This window comes from Aegilops tauschii, chromosome 7 (genome assembly GCF_002575655.3).
Source record: "Aegilops tauschii subsp. strangulata cultivar AL8/78 chromosome 7, Aet v6.0, whole genome shotgun sequence".
Classification (NCBI taxonomy): Eukaryota; Viridiplantae; Streptophyta; class Magnoliopsida; order Poales; family Poaceae; genus Aegilops; species Aegilops tauschii.
Window position 1 is genome coordinate 633,137,340 of NC_053041.3, and position 25,358 is coordinate 633,162,697.

Sequence of the window (25,358 nt, forward strand, 5' to 3'; positions counted from 1 at the left end):
TATGTAGTCTACATGATACTACGACAAGTACTTTTCTTTGGGAAACTACGGTAAGTACTTAATCCAAAGACAAACTTGCATGTCATATAAAATTTATATTTATTTGACAGCATGGTCATATTTGTGTTTTTTTGTTGAATTTCGGATCTGATATCCGGGGTGAAAACCCTAGCTAGATCTAGAATTTGATAATGCGACAACGACATGCAAATATTATCTTCATGTTCTTTGATTGTTGACTTTAAAAGTAATTTCACTTGGCTTCATCCTTGTTTATTTACTGGCGGGTGACAGGAAAACACATTGTCACAACTCACAAGTCCGGTGATAGCCAAAATATGATAGTATGTTTTGTTAATTCGCTTTTGTTATTTCCATTTTGTGAGCTTGGTTTTTGGCCATAATACATATCCTTGTATAAAATAAATTATTGATGTGCCAAGTGCCATAACATATGATGCATAGATCGTGAGAAACTAACCCTTTCATATTTTATCATGATTACAGAACCTTGCCTGTGCCCCTTTATTGCCATCGTCGAGAGGGAGTTTGTGATGGTCCTTGGTCTTAAACAGCTCCAGGACCTTCTGCGTAATACAGCTAATCGCGTACTACTTCTGTGAGGGTATTAATAAGAAAGATAAAAAACAAAGAGTTGTAGGGAAAATATTAAGAAAGATAGAAAAACAAAGAGTTGTACGAGTACTCATTGAAAAATACCTGCTCCAGAGAGCCATTAGCTGTTACCAGGCCGGAAGATTAATTTAATTTACAGTGGATCGGCGAAGACTTGACCACATCTCACAGATCTGGCCAGCAAGTTTGGCAGATGATTAATTTGTTGTCTTAGGGCTAGCCATCTCCCCCTTTAAGAATGCCATGTTCCACAAGTCGATGCACAACAACCCCATCAAGCACTAGCATCACCCACAAGAAACACACAATCTTGAGAGGTACCAGGCTGCAGCCATGGCGGACCTGGTTGTTGGGTTGGCCAAGTCGGTGGTGGAGGGCGCACTGACCAAGGCCCAGTCGGCCATCGAGGAGGAGGCCAAGCTCCGGGAGAGCGCGCAGCGCGACCTCGTGTTCATCACAGGCGAGTTTGAGATGATGCACTCATTCCTGAACGTCGCTACGACGGAGCGTGTGGAGAACAAGGTGGTGATGACCTGGGTGCGGCAGGTCCGCGAGCTGGCCTACGATGTGGAGGACTGCATCGAGTTCGTCGTCCACCTTGACACCAAGGCCGGGTGGTGGTGGCGCATGGACCCATCTTGGTGCATAGGGCTGCCACCGTCTCAACTGTCGCTTGACGAGGCCGTCAGCGAAATCGGGCAGCTCAAGGCGAGGGTGGAGGATGTGAGTACCAGGAACTCGCGCTACAACCTCATCAGCGACTCTGGCTCCAAGGCAGCCGCCACGCAGCACCAGATGGCTACGCCAGGCGCCTCCCTTGGTTCGTCAGCATTCAACATGCTCGTCGAGGCAAGGGACGCCGCGAGGAGGCAGCAAGGCTTGGGGGATCTCACCCAGTTGATCACCAACAAAGGCAGCAATGACATTCCCCTTCAGGTTATCTCGGTTTGGGGAACAGGTGGGGATCTTGGGACGACTTCCATCATCAGGAAGGCGTACAATGATCCAGAAATCAGAAAGAACTTCGCATGTCGCGCCTGGGTGAAGCTCATGCATCCTTTCAACCCCAATGAGTTTGTGCGGCGTTTCATGGCTCAGGTCTACGCCGCAGACACTCATGATAAACACGGAGCAGATCTGGGTGTACATGTCTTGACAAAGATGAAGGCCAAACAAGAGCAACTCCTGAAGGAGTTTGTGCACGAAGTCAACACCAAGACTTACCTTGTTGTCTTGGAGAACCTGACTGACATGGTGGATTGGGATGCCGTGAGGACATTCCTTCCAGACATGAAGAAAGGCAGTTGGATCGTCGTGTCCACACAGCAATTTGAGATTGCAAGCTTGTGCATTGGACATGCTTACCAACCAGTGGAGCTCAAGCAGTTCTCACCTGAGCACTCAGTTTGTGCTTTCTTCAAAGAGGTAATTAGTTGAGCACGAAACATCATCAATTACATCCATGGAATGTTTTTCAGCTTATGAATTTGTTAATTTACTCAACATGCTAATTTCATCGGGGAACTCTAAAATGTTGAATTTCAAAATAACTAACATGAAGCCAAGGTATGTCAGATACTGTATATGCATATGCGCGACAATGTTTGTGCTTACCGAAATATACATTAGTGTCAAACCATGTTCAGATCACAATTTAAGAAAACCATAGTTTAACTAAGTCACACACCCGTTAGTTCTACCTCCGGGATGCCAGCTGCGCAGGACATTGAGAAGTGTGGCCATTTTAACGGTACTAGATAGTCATTTTCACAAGTAGTAGATTGCTTTTTTTTTGTGAGGATTATAGTACTTCAATTAAGTTCTTTATATGTACCTTGCCTTGGTCGCTGCTTGTTAATTGACACTTCTCCCCACCTTCAGGGTTCTCAGGACAATGGAGACAAAGAAGAGAAACCAATGGTGCATGAAGTTGGCCCAAATTCCTCCTTGGAAAAACTTCGATCCTCCGACATGACAGCGGTCACTGAGTGGATGGGTAACTTTCCCCTTGTTGGACGCGAGTCACAAATGAGTGAACTTCGCAATCATACAGCTAAGGCATGTTTCAGCGATTCCCCAATTATATCTGTTTGGGGGATAGCTGGCATTGGGAAATCTGCACTTGTTAGAAACTTGTACTATGACAGAATGCTTCAGACCAACCAGTTTACCAAGTATAGTTGGGTGGACATATCACATCCATTCAATTTAAGGGATTTTTCACGAAGCCTTCTTTCGGACCATCATTCAGACAAAGACCCCATTAAAGAGTGCCGCGACCTTCTAAGAAAACATAAGTGTCTCATTGTTATTGATGATCTCCAGTCCAAAGAAGAATGGGACTTAATAAAGGCTGCATTGGTATCTAGGCCTTCTTCGAGTGTTATCATTGCCATTACAACTGAAGCCAGCCTTGCCACATATTGCGCAAATAACGAAGAGCAAGTCTTTAATGTCAAATGTCTAGAAGCTGCTGCTGCCATGGAGCTCTTCAGAAACGAGGTGTGTTTTCTTACAAGAAACAGTATCTAACTGCTTTTGGTTCTTTGATGGAGCTATAGTACTCATGTCCACCTGCATAAAAAATAAATGAAACAAACATGATATTTGTCAAATATAAAAATACAACCATATATGCTTTTCTTGCCAAGAAAACTACCCTTTTACATACAAGCATTCATTTTTGCTTCTAGTGGAAATAGTATTACAACATTTATATATATCTATGACATTTTTAATATGTATTTCCAAATTTTGCAAAGTATTCTAAAAAAATGGAAGGTGCAAACTACATCAGCAAAGTAATTATAAAAGTAACAATAGTATCATTATGCATAGACTAATATGCATTTTGAAATTTATTTTCGATGCTTATGTTGAAATTGTCGTATTACGTATCTATTTTTCTTCATTGTTTTGATGATATCATTGTCACCTAGCAACTCTAGTCAGTTTGTGTGCACTAGTTGTCAAAGTAAGAGAAGTAATTTGGCGCACAACTTGTTAAACACCATTTATATAATTAGAAACTGTTAATTTTCCATAGATAAATATAAGGTGTTCACAATTAAAGGATAACTTAGAGACGTGTCGATGAATATATTTGTTCTGCAAATGTTGAACTGATGCATGCATGTGCCATCCTATATATGTGTGTTCATAGATCGATCACTCTTCATTGTGCAACCGAATAGGATAACTTAGAGACGTATCGATGAATATTTCATTTATTTTTTCTGCAAATGTTCACTGAACTGATGCATGCATGTACCATACTATATGTGTTCATAGATTTGATCAGTCTTTATTTGGCAACCGAAACAACAGAATGTAATTAGTGAATATGATGCTAATTACTTGATATTATTAACTGTTTAATTGTTTGAACAATAGGTATACAGGAAGAATCAGTCATGCCCTTTAAAAAGTCACAAGAATGTGGAACTCGAAGAACTTATTTCGAAGTGTGGAGGTCTTCCCAAAGTGATAGTTTCTATAGCTGCTTTATTGGCCACGCAGACAGTAACATTGATGGATACGGTGCATTCACTGAATCACAAATTTATGCACCGCCTAGAGACCAATCTGGAGTATGATGGTCTGCGGGGCCTATTTGAATGGATGCGTTCCTATTTCCGTACTTGCCCGGATTCACTCAAGCCATGTATCTTTTACCTATCAATTTTCCCTCGAGGTCAAATCATTCGAAGAAGGCGACTAGTAAGGAGGTGGATTGCAGAAGGCTACTCCAGGGACAGCGACGAAGAATCTGCGGTGGAGAAAGGGGAGAAATTCTTCTCCAAGCTCCTTGATCTGAGCATAATCCAGCAGATACCACAGTTAGTCACCACTGCATTCGATGACGCAAGGATGGTCTCATGCCAGGTCAATGGCTTCATCCGTGAGTATATAGTCTCGCGAAGAATGGAAGAGAACCTTGTCTTTGAACTTGGGGCCAATTGTGTTCTGACAACCCAACGCACAGGGCGACACCTTATCATATTGGAGAGTTGGGACAGAGACATAATTGTATTTGAGAGCATTGACTTCTCGCGGCTACGGTCGCTCACAGTGTTTGGAAAGTGGGAACCATTCTTCATCTCCAAAAGTATGAGGTTGCTTCGTGTTCTTGATCTGGAGGATGCATCGGGTTTAAAGGATGAAGATCTAATTGAGATGGTGAAGCGGCTACGTCGCCTCAAGTTTCTCTCCCTACGAGGATGTAGAGAGATTTTCCATCTGCCAAGTTCACTGGGTGATCTTAGGCAGCTCCAGACTCTGGATGTGAGACACACCTCCATAGTCAGACTGCCAAAGAACGTCGTGAAGTTAGAGAAGTTGCAGTATATCCGAGCTGGCACCACCGTCTCAGCATTGACACCACCTGCCCCATCCAGCAGCTTGCTAAAGTTCCGCAGACGTCGTGGCCTTCTTGGTGTTCAGGTGCCTAAAGGGATTGGAAAACTGACAGCACTGCACACTCTAGGTGTTGTCAATGTCAGTGCTTCTGGGGGAAAAGCCATTGTGGAAGAGCTCAAGAAACTCACCCAATTGCTCAAGCTTGGTGTGTCTGGTATCAATAGGCAGAACAGCAAGGACTTCTTCTCTGCAATCTCAGGTCATGTGCATTTGGAATCCTTGTTAGTGCAGTTTGCCAAGGACAATCAAGGCTCCCTGGATGGCATCCCCCTGCCTTGCAAAAACCTACAGAGTCTTAAACTGTATGGTCTTCAAGAAAAGTTACCTCTACCATGGAACCAACTTAGCAAGCTCAGGAAGTTGGATGTGGAGATGACCACTTTGGAGAAAACTGACATTGAGTTCCTTGCCAAGCTACCCAACCTGTGCATTCTACGTCTTCTTGTGAAGCAGCCTCAGGATGGCAAGCTCCATTTTTACGCAGAGATGTATGCAGAGCAGTTGGCCACCTTCGAAAAGGTGAAGATCCTTGAGATTGGTTGCAGCTCCAGCGAGTTGCATGTAATCTTTGGATCAAAATCGATGAAGAATCTTGAGCTGCTCAAGATTGACTGTTCCAGTGCAACATATAAGCTTACCGGCCTGAATTATCAAACTGAACTCAAGGAAGTCTTGCTCAAGGGTACCAATGATGAAGCATTCCGGACACAGTTTGCTAGCCAGCTTGCCAGTCATCCAAATAAGCCTGCCGTGAAGCTGGAGAAACTACCGGCATCAACATGAAGAGTTCCTTTTTTTTTCAGCTATCACTAATTAGCTGGATATCCAGCCTTCGCAAACCGTCGCTTTTTTGTATATTGGTTTTCCACATTGCTTGTGTGTTTATTGGCAATAAACAAGTTTTGTAAAAATACACTACCTATGTGCACTCTTTACGGGCAGTTGGATTTTTTGCTTGTCATTACTAAAAGTGCATTGTGGACTGTGGTTGATGTGATGCTGGCAACAAGCCTGTCACGATGTGGCAGCACAAACGAGTTCGTTGGATTACACCAGTAGAAAGATGTTTATATTGATTACCTTCAGTTTTCCTTCCTCTCAAAGGATGTTTAGATTTGTTTAATACTTATTTTTCCTTGTGTTAAATATAAAATAGATCTCTTCTCGTCTTGTAGTTGTAGTTAGAAGAAGGGGAGCATTTTGCTCTTAGGTGTACTCAGGTTTACTGCATGCTCCGTTCGTTGATTTAATCATTGTTATCTCATGCACTGCCGGAAGAATAGCCCTAGCTCAACTGCATTTCAGTTTGCTTCAGTTTTCTGTCGGACACAGGCGTCAGGTCGAGCAGAGTATTAGTCCATCAAGCACTCCCATGCACCGTCCTTACCCGGAGTATCAGAATATTAGCAAGATTACCATGATTATGATTACACTAGAGTTGCCACTCAGATGGAAAGCACGGGATGGGTTAATTCTGTTCAAAAGTGCACGTTGGCACGGGATGGGGGGAAATGCTAAATTGGTGATGATCCATTGGATGCTAGCTCTATGTATGTAAACATGCCCCAGCATCACATCTTATGACTGTCATTGTTGTTGGGAGCCATCAGCGGCATGTTCTACTGCAGTAAAAACAGAGGGGGGAAGTGGACTGCTGCTGAGTCCTGACTCCTGACCCAGAAAATATTGATTTACCTTGAAGCCTCAGCATGTCAGCAATTCATCAAACACCCTAGAGTGCACTGCCCAACTGAAAAAAAAGTAGGATTCCGAGGAAGGGGGGAGGATCGAACCTTGGGATAAGAAACGCAGCTCCATGCTGTGGGCGGGACAGAAGAGCACTTGGAGCTCAACCCCGTCGTCGATCACCGGAGCTAGCGTCAACTGCTACAAGTCGCTCCGATCCTTCTCACCCTTGATTGCTCTTGGTTTGGCTTTACGGGTGGAGAGCAATGGGATGAAAGAGGCACAGCACGTGGCGAGGGAGGGAGGGAGGTGTGCAGCCGTCGTGCCAACGTGAGGAAGTTAGCAGAAGACGGAGGAGAGAAGCGGTGCGAGAGAGGAGGCGGCTGCGGATGAGATAGTGAGGGGTGCCGAGAGCCCGAGAATTAAAATCAATGGCTAGTAAAAATCGAAGAAAAATCCGACGGTCCATCATTTTTGCCAATTCATCATCGAACAATTTCTTTTAGGACAACGGCTGTTTTTTTTAAAGGAGATTAAGACCCCCGATCTCTACATCAATCAATGCATACGGTCATCTTTATCAAGTATTCAATAAAGGTCTAACAAAAACATACATCAAGCCATCCGAAGCCATCACTCACACCTACAAACTCAATAATGTGGAGTGCTCTCACTCCCCATATCTAAAACCGGGGCCGTCGCCGATCCATCCACATAACGTATCGGAACCTACAGCTGGTGCAACAAACCTAAAGCATACACCACATGCACACGTTTTAGAAGTCGCCATGATCATCAAACCGCTGACCCATCTTCAGGAAAGAGATCCGCATCATCCTTGCCAGTCCGGCCGTTCGTCGACGCCACCATGGCGTCCAATGGCACCACCTCCCTGCGCGCAAACTGCTGAGCACGTCGCAGTCGCCGCGGGTACACCGCAGCACCATGCCACCGAGTACCACCAGCCGACACAGCTTGAATCCTCCGGAAGATCTGTCATGCGTAGCACCTGCCGAACAGGCATGGCATAGCGTAGCACCTGTCGGCCAGGCATGACTTGACATCTCCGCCAAAGCTCCGTGCAAGACGAAGCCACTTCACCTCCTGCCTCTGTCTTCAGGCACTGCTCCACAAAACGATGATACCAAGAGAAAAACGACACTGCAGTGCCACCATCGTCCGATCTGAAGACCAGATCGTAAGGTTGCCCCCGGAACAGCATGAGTGGGTCGACAGTAGTTACACGACGATGCCTTCATCAAGGTAACGGCACAGAACGCCACCATCGTCCGCCGTCGGCTCGGTTTTCACCGTCAACCATGTCTCCCCGACTCGCAGCCGGGACTAGATGACGGATCTGGAGATTTGACCACCCAGCCTCAGGCCGACACCTCCGACGGAGGAGATGACCACCACCGCCAAGTCCCGCCTCCATGCCGAGAAGGGCCATCAGCTCCACCACCGTCAGCCGCGCCCGATGCCAGGCCAAACACCACCACCAATTGCACATCACGAGCACCCCAGGGATGCCTCTCAGACCTGCCTCGGCGCCGATCAAGAAGGCCAAGCGTAGGCGACATGACCAATCCGGCGAGCAACCAACAAGACCGTGCGCACCACGGATGCCAGCCCCAAGGGGATACCGCCCGACTCCGCCCAGCACAGGTGCCACCGCCCCCGCGCCATCCAGACCCGGTAGGTCGTCCGCCTGCCACCGTAGCCATCACCAGCACGTAGTCCACCTCGTGCAGTCACTGTGGCAGCCCAGTGTCGCCGCGCCCCGCACCACGCCGTGTTGCGCTCAGGGTAGATCATCCCACGGCGATCCCGCCTCGCGAGAAGGAGAAAGCTCCCCGCCGTCGCCTATGCAGGGTGGGCTTTGCCCACCGGCACGCCCTGGCGGCGGCGAGGGAAGGGGGACGTCACGGTACGGCGGCGACTAGTGATTCCTCCCCTGCCGCCCGTGGAAGCGCCAGAGGAGCCCGTCCCATCGTTCAGCATATGAGCGTATCTACCATCTAGCTCCCTGTTTGACAACGGCTGTGAATCATGCTGCTTTACGTGCCCCCGCTGCCCACCGCTGCCTCCGCCGTCACCCTGGCCTCCCGTCTAAGGGCACCGCCCACCAATCATTCCTCTTCTGCGGTGACAGCCTCACCCTGCACCCTAACACATTACGTCTTTGACCCATTCCGTTCATACCGATGTTGTGACGTCCCCGTCTTTGCTCGTTCCTAGCTCGACCTCGAAACTCCATGCTGCCTCACTCTCACCAAGTAAAGTTGACTGAGGCATTTGCCATTTTCAAGCAACTTACCAGTAGCAAAAGTGTGCTCCTATTTGCCTTTCATTCGCCAATGCTGGTGAGCCGGCCCATGTGGACGCGAGCGCTCGATCGTAGTTGCAAAAATGAAAAAATAGTAAAAATTCATAAAAACGTAAAAGTTTGTGAATTCAAAAAATGTTTATGGGTTTTGAAAAAATTCATGAATTTGAAAAAAAAAGTTAATCAAATTTATTGAATTTTACAAAAGTTCAACAAAGTTGAAAAAAGTTTACCGAATTTGAAAATTTCATCGAATTTGGGAAAAGTAAGTTCATTAAAAATCGACAAAAAGTTCATCAAATTTGAAAAAAAGTTCATTAAATTTGAAAAAAATCATCAACTTTGAAACAAGTTCATCTAATTTATAAAAAGTTCATCGATTCTGAAAAAAGACATTCACAAATTAAAAAAAAAGCCCATTTAAGAAAAAAATGAAAAAACAGACAAGACATAAAAATTGAATAAGAACAAACAGAACCGAGGAACGAAATTAAAGAGGAAAACGAAGTATGTGTGTGCAAGCGGGTGAGTGGCCTGGTGGTTGCTGCCCTTCCCTTCAAACAATGAGGTCGCCAGTTTGATCCCGCCGCCAGCCAGCACCTTTTTTGGATGTTTAAATGGAAAAAAAAAAGGAAAATGGGCCAGCCCATAGCAAAGCGGGGGTGTGGGCCCGTTTGCAGTGACGACGTTAGGTCTAGTCTAGACTAGAGATTCGGCCATCCAGCGTGACTATGTCTAGTCTAGATCGTGAACTTTTTCCACTTTCGTGAACTTTTTTTATAGGTCGTGAATGCTTTTTGAATGTATCAACTTTTTTCTAAATAAAGAACTTTATCCAAATCCCTAAAGATTTTTTTAAAATTGATGAATTTTTTTAAGTCATGGATATTTTCAAATCCATGATTTTTTTTAAAATTTATGATATTTTTGAAATACACTATTTTTTAAAGTCAACATTAACTTCTTGGTCAACGGTCGTTGTTCATGGTCACAGGTCAACCGATTACTAGCGCAGACCGAGCGACCGAGCGAATATAGCGAGCGTGCAACCGATCCTTTTTTCCGGGAGAATCATGTCTTTTAGATTTTTTTTTTTGAGAATTACGGTTTTTTTAGGAAAACACTTGTTTTCCACCGACTGATATAACAACAATTTAAACCGCGTCCACTGCGCGACACGTGCCCCTGCGGCTCGTCCACCGCTTCGCTCCAGCCTTATCTCTTCGAGACGTTTCTTCTCCACACGATTTCTTCCTCCTCGTCTTTTTCCCCTCATCTCTTGTTCGTCTAGCTCGAGAGGGGATGGCTCCCATGGCGACGCGACCATGACCACCACCTGCTGCATCCCAGAACGAAGGGCGACGCAGCCACTAGCTCTCTGAAACATCTCCGCTGCAGCGCGACCTCACCATGGGGGCACCACCTTTACTGCGAACAAGGGCTGACGCCGGCCACCTCACGCGCCATTGTCGCGGTGCTGCAATCCGGCGGTTGAAACGGCACCACTGCTGCAAAGGGGGAGGCATACGCAGCCCGCGGGGTGGTGCCGGAGGCGGGGCGACCCAACACGAAGTACGCAAGGGGAGTCGGCGCCGCTCTGCTCGTCGTCGATGCTACAACGCATCACGGGGAGGCGGGCACCGCTTGTCGCTGGTGTTGCATCGCAGCACGGGGAAGCAGGAGGGGGCGGCGCTCGTCGTCGGTGCTGCAAAGGAGCACAGGAAGGCCAGAGGGGGCGCCGCTCGTCGTCGAGAGCCGTCGATGCTGCGTTGGAGCTTTGTCTCCACGCGGTGCTGCAATGGAGCTTCGCCGGGTGCCCACCGGTGTTGCATTGGAGCTTTATCGTGCCGCGCGGTGCTGCCATGGAGCTTCAATGGAGCTTCGCTGGATGTCGGCGGTGTTGCTTTGGAGCTCTGCCACGCTCAGTGCTGCCATGGAGCAGCAGCGGCGGCTCCCGGTGCTGCGATGCAGTAGTCACGGTCGGCTCTCAGAGCTGCGATGCAGCACTCAATGTTGTATTAGAGCGGTCGCTGGCGATGCCGATGCTGCGAGGTCGCCGGAGCGAGTGCCACGGTGGGTTATGCATCATCACTGTCTGCTTCTACAGAGAGAGCTGCTGTGTGGTTCGACGAGCATGAAGGATGCAAGACAGAGGAGAAAGACGATGGGGTTGCGTTGTTGAGGGGAAGTGTGCACGTGCTTCAGCTGTCACGGATCAGACGGACGTGGTTACTTCCATCGAACGGTCGCCAAGGCGGTTTACAAATCTTGCCCGTCATCCGACTTACGCCTAGCAGCGGCCTTTTTTTATGGAATAGATAAATCCCGAACGTTTGTAATTTAAGCATGTCATCCCGAACGTTTTTTGATGGCAACTTTAGTTGCTGCGAGGTGGCAACTTTAGTTGTTAACACATGGCAACTTCGTTCCAGTTCGATATTTTGTCAGAAAATTGCCATGTTTGTCAACATCGCCTTAACTAAAGTTGCCATGAAAAGAGTTCAGATTAGCATGCTTAAATTCCGAACGTTCGGGACTTATTGAGGTCCTTTTTTTAACATCTTTTGGAGAATTACGTGTGTCCAAGCGATCCAGCCAACGAGCGTGCGGGCTAATGGGCTGCGGTAGCTCCCTTCGGGCGCCCGGAGCGATCCGTGCGGCAAAAACGCGTTCTATAAGAGGTCTTCCTTTGATGTACATGTAGTCCATGGCCCGTACTACCCTATATTCAAATGAAAAACAATTCAGATGCTCGCAGTACGTACATAAACATTAACATTGATGTTGTACAATTTAATTTAGTTTTCTCAACACCACTTAATTTAGTTTATGATACACTTACATACCCAACACCAACTCTAAACCACAACTGAAGATTGATCCCGTGCCACTGCAACCTGGCCACGAAGGTGTAGACTCCGGACGCCGTTTTTCCACCGCCTTTGCCGCCGGCACCCTGCGTGAGAGGATACATTCCTCTCATGTCGGGATTAGTATGAGGGCACGATCAACGAACCTGAATAACTTTTGCGTATTTGTCTGCCATGTGGGATCAAGGCATCTACTTTCAGCTAGACTTTGAGGTTTATTTCCTGTCAATTTTATTTTACTTCTCCGTTTTTAGGAGCATTATTTTACTTTTTCTGGCTACCATGTTTGGTAAACTCCTTGTCCTTGATCATTACACGGCCACGCAGAACAACATTTTCCATAGGAAGACAGTTCTTCTCTAGTACTTCCTCCGTCTCAAAATAAGTGTCTCAATTTTATACTACCTTTAATACAAAGTTGTACTAAAGTTGAGACACTTATTTTAGGATGGAGGGAGTACAACATTATTTTTTACAAATAAGACACACTAAGAAAGTGCAATGTTTTTGCTAATGAAAAAAATGTTTTTCAGAAATTAAAAACTTTCAGAATATTTAGCATGAAAATTCTTCTAAGAAATTCTATCACTGACAATGATTTAATGTACCTAATATATAGCCGGTTGGTACTTATTAGGAAATATCAACTATAAACCAGCACGCCTTCTAGCATTCCCTGTGCAGACAACATATCCAATCATCAACAATCCACTTGGAGTTAAAATGGACCTCAATTCCATGGTGCAGTTTTAGCGATTAGAGTTGTCTATCGAATCCATAAGTCTATGTGTCCGTCATTTGTCTTGTACAAATTATGTTAGCTTACAAAAACGTTTTATATTATGGGACGGAGGGAGTAGAACTTTGCTCATTCCAGTCAAGCATGCCCAGTTGAGGCCGCTCTTCAATCTTTCAGGGTGAAAGCTTGCACACGCTGATATCTAAACTTTGCCATATACTCGTGAGTTCTTAAATAAAATTCAGGATTTCGTGTCCTACTTCAAAGAGAGGCAAGACATAAACCAGGGTCGTTGTGAGGATAGCCAGCAGGAAGGCAGGCGGCGCATTTGCCTGCATCGCGCATGCGAGAGAGAAGCCGTCGGCCGTGCTGTTCCACCTAGCACCGGAAGTACTCTCACGACGTTGCAGCAACTGCTCCTGCTGGTGCGCGTGGCGAGCAAGGAGGCGAGGCGGCCGGGGCCGAAAGCGCTGGAAGTCGACCATGGCGGCACTGCTACTCCTCCTGGCACTTGAGGCAATCTCGCATCCCACCAACTCTGATGCATTGGCCTCACCACTACCTCGCACTTCCACATGCATGCCTCCCTCTTTGTTCTTCCACTCAGCTCACTCAAATCTTCATGATTTTCATATGAGAATCAACTAGCAAAAATGCCCGTGCGTTGCAACGGGGAAAATAATGCAGGCCCCTATTGCAATAAGTATGGATAAAGACCTTTCACATGTCGACATCCTCTTTTTCAACATGACATCCCACCCGTTTCACCGTCTATCCTTCTCCCTGCCGTCATTGATAGCGGCCCCAATGACCGAGACAACGTCCATGCTTCACTATGGAGCAAAGCACACATTGCTAGAAATGAGTAGCATGTGTTTCTCTACACAATTTCCTACCATTTATAATGAATAGCACAGAGATAATTTATAGTAGATGTTATCAAATTTTATGAGCTTTTATTGTAACTGTTTTGGCTATCTAATAAAATCACTTTGATATTATTTAAAAATTATGTGTTTCCTCATTAAGGAATCAAATCATTACGTGAGCACCCAATTGGATTTATCTATTATATACTTGAATTAATGATTTGCTACTCACATTATTATTATTTACTCTGAAAAATAAAATAAAATTGTTAATTTAGTCCTCTATACAGTACAAAAATAAAACGGATTTTCCTACCTATAGCGTCTCAGATGGATTACACTCCCATCGTTCCTTAATGTAACTCTTTTTAGAGATTCCAACAAGGACTATACAAAGCAAAATGAATGAATCTACACTCTAAAATATGTCTATATACCCCCTAAAAAATGTCTGTATACATCCGTATATGGTCCACAATCCACACTGAAATATCTAAAAAATACTAATATTTAGAAACGGAGGATGTTGTTTCCTAGTTGTATACAATATATACAACGTTTTATCGTGACAGATGACGCTCCACTCGGACAAGCGACGAACAAATGTGGCGTAACGTATGGCCAGATGATCGAAAAATGAAAAGACAGATGATATACCAAAATTTGGGAGAATGAAACCTTTCTTCCTTGATTATAGTATATCCTTTTAAATCTCAATAGTCAATCCTTTGTTTCATTTATTTTTATATTATAGGTATAGACTATTCATACTGTAGTTTTGTTTGCTTGTGTCGCACATGGAATACGCTTCTCTTTCACAGGGACTCTGGCATATTCATACTCTTTTTTGTTAAAATTTTGGAGGACTGAAAATTTTCCTAACTATTCACCTTGGGTACATGTTAAAAGTAAATTTCCATCCCACTCAAATATCCAGATTTTTTTTCTTCTATTGATATGAAAAAGGATACAAACTTAAATTACATAGAATTTAAGTCGATAACACACTGCAATTCTGTGTTTTCTATTTTCTATATTTATTAATCTTGTGAGATGGAACACATTTTAATTGTTTGGTCGTAATTATATATTCTACGAAATGCAAATTCTCTGTGGCTGATATGCTACGAAAATAGGCTTCATGTGGCGTGTATCATCCTTTTTTTGAGAAAAATGTGGTGCCTCATATGGACATGCATATCATACACGCATGTGTTCAGGACCACTCTGACTGGTATTAGGAATAAAAATTAAACAATAGAGTTGGGCTTGGACTAATACTGATTTTATCGAACATGTATATAGATTGAGTTTATTAGGAAGAAAACATTAAACAACAGGACTCCATCTGAGCTGCTGGCCGACTGTGATTGATTGCGCTAGCCCTAACTGTATATATTTATAGGAAAGTTGCCCGCCTTGCAATGGGGATACATCAGTAAAACACTACCATCTCAGCGGAAGCAGAACAGAAAGTAAAAGTGAAAGATTATGTATGGTTTGACCTCTTTGCCGCGTCCTAGTTGACACCCTTCTTGCACTACATACAATGACGTGACAAAGTAGCCGTCTACTATCACCGGCAAGGAATGGTAGCCTCGATTAGTATTTGGTGTACATAAAGCCAAGCATGATCGAGAAAGTCTACCAAGGCACATGCAACATCGCCACCGGCCTCGCACTATTCATTTAAACAATGTTTTGGCCTAAGGGGACACACGAGCATGCAGCTATGCCAGGGGCGTCCCGGTTCGACCTAGGGGAAAACGTCGTGGTGCAAGGCAGGTACGGTAGACTTCTGCGTTGGTGATCAAGCATATATAAATAAGTCCAGGAAAATTATGCTTGCTTCACAACGCCTCTCCAGGCCCTTAATGCTTTCCTATAATTGTTGTTTGTTTTATCAAAAAAATTAGGGGAGTTTGTTTTATCAATCGGTAAAGGAAGAAAATAACAAGGGAGAGAGAGAGAGAGCCTGCACGGCCCAGCAAGCCAAATGCCTAGCTAGCCCAATAAACCCACCTTGCCAGCCTATTCCGCCTACCAGCCAAAGCCGATCGAACCATAGCAGGGCTAGCCCCGATCCAATCTCTTACGTGCACCCTGGGTTTGGATCATGTAACAGGTTCATTGGTGATTGGTGATTTTTATTCTTTTAAATCTCAGCTGTCAATCTTTATTGGTTATCATAAAATCAATGGTTGTAAATAGATGACCTATAGAAAACTATGAAAGCCTCCGTCCATTATTATTAGGTAAAGATATGGCATCAGAGCAGGATCGTTCCTGCATGTTCTCCCCGCAATTTTGAGCAAAGATTAGCCGCCAACGAGGCGTTGTGTCGCCGCAGTCCGAAGCTTGCGGTCATTCATATCGTGTGGGATGGTGTGGCATCTCTGAGTCCCTGTCTTCATCCCCGCCGCAGTCCACCGGAGTGAGGTGTTGTACCGCCGCCGTTGGACCCGGATATAGGTATGCAGCGCTGCCCCGGTTTGGTGTCAAGCTCAACCAGTTTGTGATGAGGTCAACTTCATCCCCAAAGCGTCGTCCTTCTTCCTGGTACCTATCACGGCAACAGCTAGTTCATCTCCAAGTTTTTATTTGGTTGTTATTCTCCCGCGTGACGTCTCCATCACAAACAAAGGAGAGGCCAAGTTAAACCAAATTAGTGCGCTACAAACAAGCTAGCACCTGCTATGGTGAACCTTAAGACAATTGTTGAGTGTGCTTTTGCATTGGAAATGACAAAACAATCTAAGGAAAAGTCAAGGGATTCTAGTATAGGAAAAATGTATGCCCTGGAACCGAATCCGGTGAGGTTGTTACGTCCTGGCAACTATGTCAACTGCGTATTACTATACATGGCTACTGGGAAGCATGGAGACAGTAGTGAGACAATAGGTCGAAATTATGTCAACTGCGTCTAAGTGTGGACCAACTTGTAGGAGCAATTCACTGGGAAATCAAACAAAATGCAGGCAACCCACATTATGGAGGAGTTAACTCATCTAAATCAAGGGAGCGAAGTCTGTAACAGAATATTCTGGTGAATTAAAACGGCTATAGTATCCCCCCCCCCCCCCCCCCCCCCCCCAAAAAAAACGGCTGTAGTATCTCATAATAATACACGTGAGAATTCCAAATTTTGATGATGCACAATCTGAGTGCAACCAAAAATAACATGTACCTTTGCGGAATGTAAAATGATATCATCCTCTACCAAAAGTAATTAATTAATATATGATGGGTCTCCAAAATTCAGGAGTAAAAGCACGTTCTTAAAGATACTCAATTGTCAGCTCATGCATGCTAAAAAATAAGACTTTGTTTTGAACAGTGAGAGTAGTACTGATGACGGGCAGACCCATCTCGAGGCGGATGAGCTCGAGGCTTGAAGCCGTCCATGCCTGGCATGCGCACGTCGGTGATCACCAGGTCGAACTGCTCCTTCCCCACCCTGAGCATCTTCGATGCTGTCTTCCCATCCATCACCGTCGTTGCTGTACCGCAGCAGAGAAAAAAGGATCACATGGCGACGATTGTAAATTTGTAATGGACTATGGCGAAGAGGAGGGATCTTGCTTCTTACTTCCTTTGACCGGGCAGACAAAGAGTGTACGGTCATCGTCTCAGCGGTCAGATCCCAACCCTACCTACTCGCATGGCAACGTGAAAATGTAGTGCCCTAAACTCTTATACTTGTGCATGCGTTACATCTCTTGATTACAAACAAGAGAGACAAAGAAAGATATATCGTTTACAAAGAAGAGAAAGAAATATATATCCTACAGGAGATAGATGTCTGTTGTTTAGTGCCTTTTCTGTTTTCATTCCCCTCCACGAACCTTCCTATTTTGGTTTTCATTCCATTGTCAAATGTCAACATATCTGTTTGTGGCCCGGTCTTGGTTTTGTTTTTGTTGTTTTCTCCCGATGCTGGAGCTATAGATGATATTATCTGTGTATTACAAAAGAGGGTCTTGGAGATGATATCTCAGATTAATACCCGGCCTCATCTCAATTCTCACCTAATTGTTTTGGTGCATTGAAACAGTTTGATCAGTATATCAAATCGATCATACATTTTCGTTCGGGTGTGTCCGAAGCATGGGTCCTAAGGCCCTTCTCATAGATAGGGTAACGTGCTTTTTAGTTTGCAAGGTTCTCTCAGAAAAGAGATGCATCGTATGGTAACATAGATAATTAAACTAACTACAATTGACATAACATAATAGAACATCATTTAGGATTTCAAAATACAACACCAACTTAAAATCCAAAGCTCATGTAAAATAGATTACCCACCAAGACCATGCTTCCAACTAGAATACACTGGTACACACAATTTCATGATACAATGTGCAAGAACAGACGAATGATTAGTGTACAAGTTGCCAACGCACATGCAGAAAACATCACGTGCATAGATTGGGCTAATAGATAGAACTATTCTTCTCCACCCATGAAATCATCCTCGATAGTGAAATCCTACAGTGAGAAAGAAAACTTTGATTTAAATACACATGTCCAACTCAACAATTCATATACAATGCCTAGATAAAAGCCAACGAGAAAAGTACTTACTGCATCCAGCGGGTTGAGAAAAAGATCATCCCATGAGAAGTCCTTGATGTCATTAAATTGATCATTAAGTGCATGCTGACCAATAGTACCCACTTGCATAGGGTGATTGCTAACTGCATCCCCGCCATCAAGCTTGTCAGTTATTGCTACAACATTTTCTGTCTGATGGTTGGAAAGTGTAGAAATAGTTCTTCCACTATTAGCCATATCTGTATGTGTCATTGAGATTCTACCATTACCAGGTGCGGTGTTTTCATTCAACATCATTCCGACTGAGCTTGTGTTTTTTGCTACGTTGAATGGTGCCATCCGCTCACTGAAGCCATCTACTGATATACTGCTGCTCCCTCCCTTAACCATCTCAGATGATGACACTGGACGACTGCCGCAGGCATTCAACATCCCTACGAAGCTTTGGTTGCTAGGTGCATTTTTTGGAACAATCTGCTCATTGAAGCCTGCCATAGATGTAGCATTTCTTATGACCGTTGCCATTTCATTTTGCACCTCTACATTCACATTTGATGAGATGGGAGATATTATACCTCTATGAAGAACACCAGTCAATGTTGCATGTGTTGCAGAATTGTATGAAGGGTCTGGAAACTTGCCTTTGTTTGTCTCCACCAGCTTACCACGCATGCAGCCAGCATAGGAATCGCCAAAACTATATGAAGGAAATTCATCTAAAGTTGTTTCATTGGGTATGTTGTTGTATAGGTTGGCAGGAGGGTCAATGGAGCCAGCGAATGTTCCCGCATCCGACAGTTTTGGTGCGACATACTTGTACATTCTACCATCATGGATGAATGACCCCATGCACGAGTTTCTTTGTGTGTTCGCCGGCTGAGCTAAGTGACCCATTGCAGAAAAATTGTTTGGACTTAAAAGACCAGAGGACATACACCATATTTCATGTTCATGGTTACGCATGAAACTCCCCTGGTTGTTCATGTTGTTGTAGGATGAGTTATGTCTTTCAGAGGCATCACCAACTGGATTTGGTTTGACTCTTCTCAAGTGCAACCTATACTTCTGAAATAAAAAGATAGACAAATAAACCAGGTATGAGAAGCATGCTCATGGGAAAAAGTAAGGATAGACATGTGGGAGCAAAAAGTGTAGGGAATCCATTGTATAAGAAGACCCATTATAGGGACAAAAATACTTGAAAGTGTAGAGCATCCACGGTATAACAAGACTCATTATCGGGAAAAAATTAATTGTAATTACATACATCTTCATGTTAGGTGCATTACCAAAGCTTACATTGATAGTTTCCCCACAAAATAAAAGCTTGCACTTATCTATGAAAAAAATGTTAGAATGAAAAAAATAGGAACACAGGGAGTGAATATAAGGATATTGGTCAAAAATAAACCTGTAGATGACTTGCGATACTGTCTCTGGTGAGGTAATCCACTTTCATTAGTTCCAATATCTTTTTTGGAACGGCCTCTACAAAAAACTAATAAAATTTCTTAGTGGAAACAATCACAGAAATATAAGAATTGTATCAATGAATGAGGCAAAAAATATGAAGTCTTACTGTCTAGGCCGATCTGGTCAATAGCTTCTAGAAATTTGTTCTGAAGCTCAGTTGTCCATACCACCCTTGGCTTCTTCCAGGTGGTGGATACGTGTGTGATCTCTTGGTTCTCGTTAGAATCATATCCTTCATTGCCCTTATTCCCCGAGTCCTTGCTCGTGGCAGCAGTCCTTGGCTGCACTCTATCATCATCATGATCATTGTTGTTGTTGTTGTTGATGTGTGTTTTTGCTTCAAAATTTCTCCTCCTTTCAACATGTTGCCATATATTTTTTAGCTCGTTGGTGCACACTGGCTTCACCAAATAGTCGCACGCTCCATGTGTTATGCCCTTCATCACAGCCTTCTTGTCACAATCCACAGATAGCACTGCATGACATATGGCCCGTAACTTAGCTTTGGAATTTGTAACTTCACAAAAATCTATGAACTGGACATGATGTTTTCCCCAATGCTTAAAAGAAGAAAAAGTTAAATGTTCTTCAAATGTGCGATGCAATCGGTGAAGCAAATGTATTACACATGATTTTCAAACAATATCATGGCTATGATAAATTTGGTGTTTCAAAGCAAATTAAATGGGACAAATTTCACACATTCAATAGAAATAAACAGAAACAGTGGCTAAAAAGTAACTATAGCACAATGTCAAGAAATCTGCAAGATTGTGGATATTATCATTAGCCTACTCAATGTATCTACTTAAAAGTGGCACTCCTACTTTATATGCTATATATTCTCAAGAGTAAATAGTTTTCAAGACTAATAATCTCAAGGAGATTGAAGAAGAGTAATCATTTACCCGTAAAAAAGATGAGTAATCCTTTAATAATGTGAACACAATATAGGTAATTTCCGAATTGTATATTTCATGCCAACCTAGCAAATGGGTGCGGCGCAATTGTATACTTTCTCCAAAATTAATTAATTAATATCCTGGATCTCCAAAATTCAGGAGTAAAAGTACGCTCTATTTTTTTGCGGGGTAGTAAAAGTACGCTCTTGAAGACAATTGCCAGCTCATGGCATGTTAAAATGGATAAAAAAGACTTTAAGTTGAGCAGTGAGAGTACTGATGACGGGCAGATCCATCTCAAGGTGGATGAGCTCAAGGAGCTTGAAGCCGTCCATGCCTGGCATGTGCACGTCGGTGATCACCAGGTCGAACTGTGCCTTCCCCGCCCTCAGCATCTTCAACGCCGTCTTCGCGTCCGTCACGGTCGTTGCTGTACAGCAGCAAGGATTACTCACAGAAAGAAGAAAGGATCACCTAGCTCCGATTCTAATGGACTAGGGCGGAGAGACTCACGGTTGTATTTGCAGCGGCGCAGAACGACCTCCAGTACCTTGAGGCAGACAGAGTCGTCGTCCACAGCGAGCACGCGCAGCCCCTCGGGGAACTTGTCCCCTGCCGGAGCCTCCATCCTCTGCCTTTCGTCCCCACCCATAGCCGCCATGTTCCCTAAATTCTTCCCACCTGGCAAGGCAAACGCCATCAAGAAACCACTAATTAGAAAACGACGAGGGGTAACCAACACAAACCCCGCACCAATCAAGAGCACAACCCAAAACCTCTATTAGATACCTTATTGTTTCACCTCCTACAATGGCTTCCTCGCGACAGGAAGAACAGAACAATGTGGATTTGAGAGGAGAAGGACCGCGGTGGTGAGAGGGCTGGAGGATGCAGGGGGCTATTTATAGGAGGAGACGGGGGTGGAAGTCTTGCGGTCCAGAGGTGGAAGGCACTCTGCTCCCCGTGCGTGTGTGCACTGCAGACGTTCGGTTTTTTCGGTTGAATGGAGATGGAGAGAGAGAAAGATATATCGTTTACAAAGAAGAGAAAGAGATATATATCCTAAGGAGATAGATGTCTGTTGTTTAGTGCCGTTTCTGTTTTCATTCCCCTTCCACGAACCTTCCTATATTTCTTTCCGTCCATTGTCAAATGTCAGCATATCTGTTCGTGGGCCAGTCTTGGTTTTCGTATTGATGTTTTCTCCCGATGCTGGAGCTATAGATGATATCACCTGTATTACAAAAGAGGGTCTTGGAGATGATATCTCAAGTTAATACCCAGCCTCATCTCGATTCTCACCTAATTTTTTTGGTGCGTTGATGAAACAGTATGATCAGTATATCAAATCGATCATATGTTTTCAGTTATCTGAATTACTGCATTATGTGATATATAAACTAAGAGATGATCCATTCGATGAGCGAGGTCATTTGGAGGACGGGCCTAGTGTGAACCCAGATATTTCTTTGAAAGAGGTGATTAGGTTCCTTCCATGAGAGGAGAGCAAAACCATGGGTCTGTTCCTGTTTTATATCTTCTCTTTTGTTGTTTTCCCACCAAATGCTAATAGCGAAGGAGAGGTTCTTGGTTTTTTCAGTTGAATGTAGATGGAGAGAGCGTCTTTTTACTTGCTTTGACCGGGCAAGGAGAGGGTGTGCTTTCGTATACTTGTGATTGAATGGCACCGTGAAAATGTGGAGGCCTAAACTCATATACATAACATGTGCATACGTTACATGTCTTGATTACAAAGAAGCGAGAGAGAAAGAAAGATACATCATTTACAAAGAAGAGAAGGAAATATATATCGTGCAGGAGATAGATGTCTGTAGTTTAGTGCCTTTTTTTGTTTTCATTCTCCTCCATGAAGCTTCCTATTTTTGTCTCCATTCCTTTGTCAAATGTCAACATATCTCTTCGTGGCCTGGCACATGACCCAGTCTACTTTCTTGGTTTTCGTTTTGTTGTTTTCTCACCCCAGATGTTCGAGCTACAGATGATATCATATGTATTCCAAAAGAGGGTCCTCGAGATGATTTGGTGCGTCCAAAGAGTATGATCAGTATCTCAAATCCATTAACCATTTTCAGTTATCAAAAATTACTGCATCATGTGATATACAATCTAAGAGATGATCCATTGAAAGAGCGAGGTGATTTGGCGGCCGGGCCCAGTGAACCCAGAATTTTGTTCAATAGAAATCCTATTTAAAAGATTTTTACGAAATCTGAAAATAATTCCACCTGTATGTATATATTACATATGTGTAAAAATGTATTAAAATATACTTTGCATGAGCATACGTACAGCATGTACTTTTTTTTTTTGCATGATAGTACGTGTCTCATTCATATCATAATGATCAAAGTACAAGTCACGTAATAACCGACATGACAAAACTAAAAAGATAGCAGAACATCTCTGAGCTTGACACCAACGCCCGTCATCTGTCTCCGGCACCACCACAGCAGCCACCAAAGAAAAGAATGACAGATCACCTCCTCACCCGAACTCGACGCGGCTCCATCGCTGATAAACAGCTTTGCGGGCCTCCAAGGTGGCTCACCAAAAGTGAAGCCATTGACGTTAAACGAATCAGACCGGGGCTACACCCCAGACACGCCATTGAACTCTAGATCTAGCACCCCGCCATGACTAAGACGCTGAAGGAGGAAACCATACCTGCCATCCACGACCACGAACTCGGCACACGTTCCGTCTTCCATATGTCGTCGATGCACACCACAATCTGCATCCGCTCCTGGACTACCTCCCAAGCTCCGCGCCGACGCTGGGGTAAATGCCGTCGCAACGGCGGAGCCCGAGGACACAGGTCCACCACGAGGATGCCGCCACCACCAGGCCATCCTTGCTTGAACAGACTGGTTTCCAAATCCATCTCCTACAATACGGCCGATGGCCTTGTCAAAGAAGGATACGAAGAATCTTTATTCAACACCGTCATCTTCACCACGGAAGCCAAGACGATGAACAGTCTAAAATCTTAGACTACGAGGAAGGAAAAACGATCCACACGCGTGGATCCGGCGACCCCCGTCACCACTGATGACCGAGGTCGCCGGCGGAGGGGAGCCGCCGTAGGACGGCGCTGAAAGATTGGCGTCTCCCAGCGGCAGCTAGGGTTGGAGCCGCTAGGGACGAGAGCGAGAGGACGCGTTTCCCGGCCGTACGTCGCCGTATGTATCTCTTATGTACTGTTTGTTATTTCTAAATCCAGGTAGTGGCTCTTTTGTGTATGTATGTATGTATGTATAAAAACATGAATTACATGGAAAATTATAGCTGCAAAGATCATATCTGTATGTGCATGTCCAAAAAAAAGCCATACTTTACACCTCAAATATTTATTATTCAGAATTTTCAAAAACCAAGACTCATTGGAGTCCTGGATCCAAAATAAAACTTTGTCGTGAATCCTTTTAAAAACCAAAGCACAAAAGAAAATTTGACAATGCTTACTGATTGCCAAAGAATCACACGAAAACAGAGAAGCGACGAAGAATTTGAATTTTAAATTTGAAGTGTTGGCCAAAAGCCTATGGTTATGATTTAGGCTGGTGGACCTCCCTACAACTTAAAATACATCGTTGTAGAAGAAGCCAGGCCGTGGCAGCCCTTACTTGCAAGAGTTACCTTTTACTAGTTTCATATTCTTTTTCGCAAAATATTAGAGAGCAATGATGATCTATTGAATTTACCTGGAGCTTACATTATTCATGCACATGAATAATTATGTTGTGAGAAACAAACATATGATAAATCATATCCTATTGATATTATTTAAGTGATGTATCAGTACTGCTTACTACCATGGTGGAAAAATGCTTATGAAAACCTAAATAATGTAAATAAATGGAGCCAACATGCCACGTGACAATTGGAGATGAAAGGAGTCAACATGCTAGACGACAATTGGAGCTGAAAGGAGTCAACACACCACTCGACAAACAATGATATTGGGAGTAAACATGCCACGTGACAAATGGAGATGAAATGATTCAAACATAACACATGACAAATAGAGATTAAATGAGTCAACGCACTATGCGACAAATATATGTCATGAGAACTGGAATGTTCGGATGTGGAGGTTTAAATTGACACACAGCGATTTATATTTAGAAACACCCCGAGACACCACTTAAGCTCGTTGCTTCAAATGAAGTCCAACAGGATGCAATGATCTATAGTAATACATCTATGATTTTCTCTTTTTAGATAAACTTGGAGAACTTTATGACTCCCCCAATGGAAATGAAAACATTCTACATTTTTACGTTGCATCTCCATATTTCACATGGTGCATCTACTCTTTTTCCATAACAAAATATTACATGTATATGGTATGCATTAGTTTATTCCCTTAATTGTCTTCGAAAGGTTCGGCAGATTATTTGTCAGTTCATTGTATCTCGTAATAATTCACATGAGAATTCATGATTTTGATGAACAACGAGAACCTTCATGGAAAGTCATAGTATATCATCCCCTCCATATTTTTTCAAAAAGATAAAACCATAGATTAGCTCACAAAACACTATTCTAATGCCAACCTTTACAAAGTACCAGGATGAATATTACCTAATATCCAATTCACTAAATAGCACAATTATTAGTAATTCTTGTAGATCATTGTATATACTAATTTGCAGGAACCAGATTAAGTGGTGCTCCTAGGTCTTCCTAAATACTAATAGTTAAGTGTCGGTCTAATCCTCCAGATCTGAACTTCTTGATTCTCAAGATATATATTTGTCGTATAGCGCCTTTACTACTTTCATCTCCAATTTTCATGTATCACATCGAATCTTTTCATCTCCATTTATCGAGTGGCGTGTTGACTCTTCTTTTCTTTCTTGC

At 43.8% G+C, this 25,358-nt stretch overlaps 2 protein-coding genes across 2 annotated transcripts; one reads left to right on the forward strand and one right to left on the reverse strand.

Annotated features, from left to right (window-relative positions):
• Nucleotides 1-844: 844 nt before the first annotated feature.
• LOC109784788 (disease resistance protein Pik-2) lies at nt 845-6,102 on the forward strand. Its single transcript, XM_020343385.4, has 3 exons — nt 845-2,061; nt 2,518-3,138; nt 4,030-6,102. Exons 1-3 carry the CDS (start codon nt 970-972, stop codon nt 5,836-5,838), a joined length of 3,522 nt encoding a protein of 1,173 aa, XP_020198974.1. The 5' UTR covers nt 845-969; the 3' UTR covers nt 5,839-6,102.
• A 9,807-nt stretch (nt 6,103-15,909) lies between these two features.
• Nucleotides 15,910-21,407, reverse strand: LOC109784783 (two-component response regulator ORR24-like). The gene is made up of 9 exons (XM_073505542.1): nt 21,264-21,407; nt 20,988-21,155; nt 20,752-20,904; nt 19,679-20,047; nt 19,511-19,587; nt 18,130-19,164; nt 17,335-17,503; nt 16,910-17,045; nt 15,910-16,108 (listed from the first exon to the last, which is right to left on the reverse strand). The coding sequence occupies exons 2-9, from the start codon at nt 21,133-21,135 to the stop codon at nt 15,910-15,912; spliced, it is 2,286 nt and encodes a 761-aa protein (XP_073361643.1). The 5' UTR covers nt 21,136-21,155; nt 21,264-21,407.
• Nucleotides 21,408-25,358: the final 3,951 nt, after the last annotated feature.

What these genes read in the sequence shown, in the direction of transcription:
- LOC109784783 (XM_073505542.1), bottom strand. Translation starts at nt 21,135, where the DNA reads ATGGCGGCTATGGGTGGGGACGAAAGGCAGAGGATGGAGGCTCCGGCA. An exon ending in ACAACAGACATCTATCTCCT is followed by an intron (nt 17,046 to 17,334) that starts GTAGGATATATA and finishes GCTGCGGTACAG; the next exon opens with CAACGACGGTGATGGATGGG. An exon ending in GCTCATCCGCCTCGAGATGG is followed by an intron (nt 16,109 to 16,909) that starts GTCTGCCCGTCA and finishes TTGCCGTGATAG; the next exon opens with GTACCAGGAAGAAGGACGAC.
- LOC109784788 (XM_020343385.4), top strand. Translation starts at nt 970, where the DNA reads ATGGCGGACCTGGTTGTTGGGTTGGCCAAGTCGGTGGTGGAGGGCGCA. An exon ending in TTTGTGCTTTCTTCAAAGAG is followed by an intron (nt 2,062 to 2,517) that starts GTAATTAGTTGA and finishes CCCCACCTTCAG; the next exon opens with GGTTCTCAGGACAATGGAGA. An exon ending in TGGAGCTCTTCAGAAACGAG is followed by an intron (nt 3,139 to 4,029) that starts GTGTGTTTTCTT and finishes TTTGAACAATAG; the next exon opens with GTATACAGGAAGAATCAGTC.